Source organism: Lactuca virosa, chromosome 4 (genome assembly GCF_052849685.1).
Source record: "Lactuca virosa cultivar CGN04683 chromosome 4, Lactuca_virosa_CGN04683_v6, whole genome shotgun sequence".
NCBI lineage: Eukaryota > Viridiplantae > Streptophyta > Magnoliopsida > Asterales > Asteraceae > Lactuca > Lactuca virosa.
This window is the reverse complement of record NC_136429.1, coordinates 40,218,512-40,226,474: the sequence shown is the minus strand read 5'-3', so window position 1 is coordinate 40,226,474 and position 7,963 is coordinate 40,218,512. Positions and strand designations below refer to the sequence as shown.

The 7,963-nt window shown below is 31.3% G+C and overlaps 1 protein-coding gene across 1 annotated transcript; it reads right to left on the bottom strand.

The window, feature by feature from the left end:
* Window positions 1-1,408: 1,408 nt before the first annotated feature.
* On the bottom strand, window positions 1,409-6,207 carry LOC145104315 (F-box/FBD/LRR-repeat protein At1g13570-like). The gene is made up of 6 exons (XM_079041582.1): window positions 5,975-6,207; window positions 3,401-3,455; window positions 2,322-2,723; window positions 2,154-2,261; window positions 1,926-2,075; window positions 1,409-1,841 (listed from the first exon to the last, which is right to left on the bottom strand). Exons 1-6 carry the CDS (start codon window positions 6,205-6,207, stop codon window positions 1,536-1,538), a joined length of 1,254 nt encoding a protein of 417 aa, XP_078897708.1. The 3' UTR covers window positions 1,409-1,535.
* Between the last annotated feature and the right edge of the window lie 1,756 nt (window positions 6,208-7,963).

Sequence of the window (7,963 nt, the reverse complement as noted above, 5' to 3'; positions counted from 1 at the left end):
AACCATAATGGTCCAAGACGACATAAAAATAAAAATATTTTTCTATAAAATTGAAAAACATAAAGTCCTTATTATAAAAAGTGAATGATTGTTTATACATAATTGTATTGGTGGAAGATTGTTTATCATATCTAATCCCAAATAATTGCCCTCTAAATTTTCAATTCTTAATATAATTAAATACAATATACTCCCTAGGTCACATATTAATTGTCCGCATTTGACTTTTGAAGTATTTATTCTTTAACTTTGACCTTAAATATTTTTATTTGTGTTATACATTACTTGATAAAACTTATAACAGTGAAAAACCATTTAAAATACAATCCATTCATATATTTTGCATCAAATATTATATATAAAAAACAAAAATATTTAAGCTCAAAGTTAAAGAATAAAGACTTCAAAAGTCAAAAATTGACAATAAATATGGGATCGGAAGAGATTATTTAATATTCTACTATATTAAAAATATTTATTAATATTATTGGTTCGGTTCGGTTAATAGTGGTTCGGTTTTAGATGAAAACCATAACCGAACCATATGTATTTGGTTAATCAAAATTGGAAATCACTCCATATCTTTTAGTAATGGTTCGGTTAAAATGATTCGGTTATATTGGTTAATTTTGTTATGGTTCGGTTTTTCGGTAAATATACTCACCCTTACATCATGTTGCACCAGACCTATCAACTTTTGATAATTCTGAGGCCTATTATGGTGATGGTAATCTTCACGTTGGCAATGGTAAGAGCTTACCCATTCTACATATTGGTTCCTCACAATATTACTCGCCAAACAAAACCTATACCTTTAAAGACATACTTCATGTTCCCGAAATAAAACAAAACCTTCTTTCTGTCCAAAAATTTTGTCTTGATAATCAGGGCACCGCTGATTCAGCTTACAGTGAGCCAAAGTCAACTTAAATATATCACTATCTTCACCAACTCTATCATTAACCAACCCTTCCTGCCATTTCCCGTTGTCTTTCGTCTTGTCACCATCATTAGCAGTAATAAGAGCATTTAAAGCTTATTGAAAACTATCTTCACGAAATTTTCCCTTTTCATTCACAACTAAGTATAACCCATCACCACCGGTGGTGAAAAGATAATGTTGAAAGGCTGTTGACCTATAATCCATATAAACAATATGACATGGTTCTTGATGATCCTTTAGATCATTCAACAATCAATGGTGCCTAATCCCCTTGAATATGGACTATGGTCTATGCAGCGACAAAAAATAGGACAAGGTTTATTAGAGTGAGTTTGTGATCCATATTTCATTGGAGACCGATGGATGTGGGTTTATTACATACAACGCATATTTACATATCATTACAAAAAGTAGCTTGTTATGCATATGTAAATAGCTTTCAGTAGCGTTTTACTAGTCGAGCATCAAAACAGGGTGACAAAGATTAATCAAGAATACAGAGGGTAGAAAGCAACAGTTGTCGCAATACTTGTAATCAACCCAAAAAAACATTTAAACAATCAATCCTTAAATTTAAATAAGTAATCTAAATTTAGCGCTGAATAATGATATCCACTGCTGGCGATGCACGTGGAAATGTTAATCGTAGCAAATCTCGAAGCATCTTAACTTCTTCATCAACAGAAACAGATGAATTGAGTTCTACTGGTGCTTTCTTAAGCAGAGGTGACTTAGCCATGATGAGTTTCACAAACTCCATCTCTTGAGCATAGTTATGGAAACTTGTTATCTCAAGTTCTTCAAGATGATCCAACTTCATTCCCAAATAATAGTCTTGAAGATCAAGCAAGTCCTTGCAAGTTTCTCTTTCACCCAGCAGAAAATACTTCAAACACGACTGATCAGAAAATATGTACAAAATGTCAACAGAATTGAATATCTATTGTTACTATTTATGTGATTGCGTGTAGTTTATATCTACCTCCATTTCTATCTTCTTCAAATTTGGTGAGCTGCTGATCACACTGAGAGCATACGAAAGCTCATCTTGTCTCGGAAAACACACATCAAGAAAAAGTATCCTCAAGTGGACTAGTAAAGTAGGGAGTTTCTGCATACTGCCTTTACCAAACTGCTTTAACCGAATACCAAAACTAGAATTAAAACACAGTATTCTTGCATGAGATAAAACCATCAAATTTAGTATTACCTTGATACAAGACTTGGAGATTTTCAGAACCTGAACTGAAGGTAGACACGTGGATAGCTCAAGAATTGTATACTTGTCTCGTGGAAAAGGGACTTTTAGACATCCAGCCTGCATCAATATATTTTGTAAGAAGGTTTGAACCGAAGGCACTGTTAATATCGAACTTACCGGTATAAATTCCTCAAGTATTGGGCAATTGGTAAGTAATTGTTGAAGCGTCTTCGCAGTGATGATAACATCGCATAACTTGAGACTCTTTAAGGTAATAAATCCATTAAATGTTAATGGAAGCTCAATGAAACAATGTGTGAAATGTAGGTGTTCTAGTCCGAAAAAAGTCGATTGTTGCAGTTCGAAATCAGGAAATCGATTGTGGAAGCAAATTGACGAAGAAGATGGAGTCGACGGTGAAGAACAGATTAGGGGAAGCAGCGCTAATGGAGAAAAAAAAGCCCAAGTCGATGGAGAAGAAGCACGATGGCGGTAATGGTCGTTGGAGAAATAAGCAATGTCAGTATATTGATTACATTGATTACAGGTTAAAAGAGGGACATTCTGTCCTTTTACTTTCTAAAAGTTTCCAAAGTCTAAAAAGGAGTTTGAAAAAGTGACTGCTTTTATTAGACCAACCGGAGTACATGCAACGAACCACGTCCACAAACACCACCCGGGTGTCTGTTGTGGCCCGTGCTCGTGGTGGATTGTGGTACCGATGACGATGTAACACGCCCAATCAAATGCAATATGTGTTTGACTTGGAAGACTAGCCTTTCAACGGCTAGTTTTGAAGAATTTATTTTTTTATTATAAATTTTTACCTATATACATACCACTACATATAATCTTATTTTTCATACCATTTTTCTCTTCTTTTATTTACATACATATATTTGTATTGTTTTAAAATTCAAAAACCATGGCTCCCAGGCAAAGCGAAAGGATGAATCGGACAAAAGAGGAGGAAGAGAAGTTAGCACAAGCATAGACTTCAATTTCCGAAGAAGGAGATAGTCAAACCTTTAATTGTTTTGGGGAAAAAGTTTGAAGCATTTTCTATGGTTTAATGGGTAGTGAAAATCGAAATCCCGACGAAATTTGTTCGAAATGTCGCGATTTGAGGGTAAAATGTTGCGAATTCGGTGGAATTCACAACATTATAAACAATCTACACGAAAGCAGGTCAAACAATTTCGATGTACTCAAGGAGGCCATGGATCAATATGAAAGAACAACGACAACCCACAAACCTTTTCCACATCTCGAAGTTTGGCTAAAGTGGAAGGATCCTCCAAAATGGCAACACTAATTAAAAAAATAAAATAAAATATAAAATAAAATGAAATAAAATAAAAATCTAGGAATAAGGGTCGTTTTTATGTTTGGAATTTTTATGTTTTTTTGCATTTTTTTTAAAATTAATGTAATGTCTTGTTTTAATGAATGTTAAAGTAGTTTAAAAAAAATCTTTGTTTTTATTGTATTTTTTATTTAATTTTAAATAAAAAAGAATGATGTAGAGTGGTGTTTTAGTGGTAGGTATACCATGTGTTTAGTGGATGGATGTGGTGATGAGGTGACACCCACTACATTAGTGGTTAGTGATGGGTACTCCGGATGGCCTTATCGGAACACGGTTGTCATTTTCAAAAGTGAATTTTAAATTTTTTTATCAAATAAATTTCAGGAAAGGCTTTATATTTTGATCCTCTAATCAATTAAGTTCTGATATTTTTTTTCTTGCAATTAAGCCCAAAATAATGTCAATCGTTTACAATTAAGTCCCAAAAACCAGCAACATAGGTTATTTACCCTAATAAACCGATAATTTTTGGTTTTTTACCCCGATAAACCGATCATCAACCGAATATGACTGCTTTTTCACAAATATGATCAAAGGTTAGGGGTTTGGACTAACTACTATTTAATATTTTGTATTGGATTAACTTAGTGCATATTTTGTATTGTACTAACTTAAATTTTGATTACATTTGTGAAAAAACACTAGTATTCGATTCATGGCCAGTTATCAGGGTAAAAACCAAAAACTACCGGCTGATCGAGATAAAAAAACCCAAACTTATAAATTGTTGCCAGTTTTTGGGACTTAATTGCAAACAGTTGCCATTTTTTGGGACTTCATTATAAACAATTGTCATTTTCTGGCTTAATTGCAATAAAAAATAATAATAAGGACTTAATCGATTATGATCCTAAAATGTAAAGATTTTCTTGAAGTTTTCTTTCTCTTTATTGGTTAATCTTTTCAAATAATTTTTTTAAATGGGGAAATTTCATATATACATTAAATAAACAGCAAAATATCATATTTGTCTTACCTAATTTCTAAATATTATATATATATCCTAAATAAACTTCCAAAATATCGTATTTGCCCCAAAAGTCTTTTTTTTAAACATTTTTTAATCATTTTAAGTCCTTATTTTTATCAAATTACTATTATACCCCCTTATGAAGCTGACTTTTATATATCATCTATAACAAGTATAAACTCTCAAAGTATCATATTTAACCAGATATCATTTTATAATCATATTTACCCAAATAGACTCATTCATAAATGTTTTCGCAACCAAAAAAAATGTTTTAAAAAAATACTATTGTATCTTAATTCATAAACCAAATTCATATCATGTAATATTTCTATATTTATTGATTAATGTATGTTAATTATTTTTTATTGTATCTTAATTAATTTTTAATTTAATAAGTAGTTTGTAAGTTGGATTCTAATAGGTTTACATTATCTTTTGCCTGCCTTTTCTATAAAAGGCTTAAAAGAACATAAACTAATAATATAAGTGCATATATATATATATATATATATATATATATATATATATATATATATATATATATATATATATATAAAACTCAAATTTTACCACAATGAGTAACTTGAGTATTTTCATTACAAATAGAAACTCAAAATAAGATGGCATAAAAAAGAAACAAAAAACATCAAAGAAAGTTAAAATAAAAGAGAAAAGGGCAAAATTTTGTCTCAATAGGTATCTTTGTCGTTTCTCTTCTTCAAAGGGTATCATGCTCAATTGTTCTTGCATGCACTATTGGCTATAGAATGGAGTATTTCCTCTGTGTCAGATTACAAAAATACCCATCAGAAATACGAATCAAATCTCACATATTCACATCAAAAACTTATTTCCACAATTCAAGATTCACATCAAAAAATCATCTTCACCATCTTAAATATATCAATATCTTCACCAACTCTATCATTAACCAACCCTTTCTGCCATTTCCGATTATCTTTTTTCTTGGCACCATCATTAGCAGGAAGAAGAGCATTTAAATCTTATTGAAAATTATCTTCACAAAAAATTTCCTTTTCATCCACCACTAAGTATACAGCCCATCACCACTAGTAAGGGAAAAGATAATGTTGAAGGAGTGTTGACCTATAATCCATATAAACAATATGACATGGTTGTTGATGATCCTTTAGAGCATTCAATAATCAATGGTGCCTAATCCCCTTGAATATGGACTATGACCTATGCAACGACAAATAATAGGACGAGGAGTATTAGAGTGACTTTATGAACAATCTTTGATTGGAGACGGATGGATGTGGGTTTATAACATACAATGCATATTTACGTATCATTACAAAAAGTCGCTTGTTATACATATCTCTATATATATTAAAGCAGAAACCTAATTACATCATCTAAAACAATCTGGCCCCTTCAATGTTTTTCATTGATTATTTTAAACCACTGGATCAATTTCCCTGATGTCATCGTAACAAAAGGGAACTACAAATACGCCTTTGTTACCGTCTATAACCATTTTTCCTCCAAAATAGGGATTGCTCTCTTCTTCTTTCTCTCTCTGATGAAGATAATATCAAGAGACGGTGATCTCTCCAATTTTTATCCATGTCGTTCCTCCTCAAGAGCCGATGATCTCTCCAATTTCTATCCATGTTCTTCTCCATCAATGCATCTCCTGCATCGTGTTTGTCACCAACAACTTGAAATTGAGATTCACTACCAAAGATTATTCCCATTGCGCTTTTCTTCTTCTCAAGGTATTTGAATTTTTATGAATCTGCAACTGGGTTTCCATTTTGATTATTCTAACAGGAATTTTGATTTGAATCACTCTTATTTGGGTTTTAGGTTTATATTATGCGTATCCGATTTATGTTTATATCTATGGTTTTTTAGTAATCAAATCGAAATGGTATTGATTTGTTCTGGATTTGAATGCGATTAACGAAATCAAACAGGCTGTTGGATGTGAAGCAATGTGTAAACAAAGATGGAAAGACAGTCCTCTTGGGTGAAAATTCTTAAAAAGGTACCATTTCGATTGACAAAATGGTTAAAATTCTTTAAAAAAGTTAATTTGAAGATTGCTAAATAACTTGTATCATTTCAGATATTGACCCTTTGGTATAGAGCTCCAGAAGTCCTTTTGGGTGCTACTCATTATTCAACAGCTGTTGACATGTGGTTTGTTGGCTACATATTTGGTACTCATTCTTTCTGAATTAATTAAGTTTGTTATGTATTAAGTCAAAAAAACACTAATGTGTTCTTCAAATTTGAAGACAGCAGTAGCCAGAACACAGTCGATGACATTGTTACCACCTACACATACTATGATTATACTTCTGGATTCATCCATCATTGCAATCTTACTGATGTGGAGGTACTAATTTTGATTTCTACTACCAAACTTTCTTATAATTCGTCAACATTTAGGATCTTTACCCTAGTTAAAAGAAAATTTTGTTTGGAATCATATTGATTAGTTTTGTTTTGCAGCATGATACAATTATATTTCAACTATTTTTTAAAAGTATATACACATTATATCATCCTACTTTGCAAATCTGCAATAGGATCCCAATATTTGACTTTACCGGTTAGACTTTGGCCAAAAAGTTACTTCTTCATCTCTTAATCTTTGGCTTAAGCCACTGAGTTTGTTATTCCGCAAACAAGATTTTATAACAATAATTTTTTTAATTGTTCATAACAAACTATGTTGACCAAGTCTATTATTGTCAATTTATTTTAAATTTAAATAACAAAGTATGTTGACCAAGTCTATTATTGTCAATTTGTTTCAAGTTTAAAGGTAATCTCCTTAATCTTTAGCTTAAGCCACTGAGTTTGTTATTCCACAAACAAGATTTTATAACAATAATTTTTTTTATTGTCCGTAACAAACTATGTTGACCAAGTCTATTATTGTCAATTTGTTTTAAACTTAAATAACAAACTATGTTGACATGTGGTCTGTTGGCAGCATATTCGGTACTCATTCTTTATGAATTAATTAAGTCTGTTATGTATTAAGTCAAAAAAACACTAATGTGTTCTTTAAATTTGAAGACAACAGTAATCAGAACACAGCCGATGACATTGTTACCACCTATACATATTATGATTATACTTCTGGATTCATCCATCATTGCAATCTTATTGATTTGGAGGTACTAATTTTGATTTCTACTACCAAACTTTCTTATAATTCGTCAACATTTAGGATCTTTACCCTAATTAAAAGAAAATTTTGTTTGGAATCATATTGATTAGTTCTGTTTTGCAGCATGATACAATTATATTTCAACTATTTTTTAAAAGTATATACACATTATATCATCCTACTTTGCAAATCTGCAATAGGATCCCAATATTTGACTTTACCGGTTAGACTTTGGCCAAAAAGTTACTTCTTCATCTCTTAATCTTTGGCTTAAGCAACTGAGTTTGTTATTCCACAAACAAGATTTTATAACAATAATTTTTTTA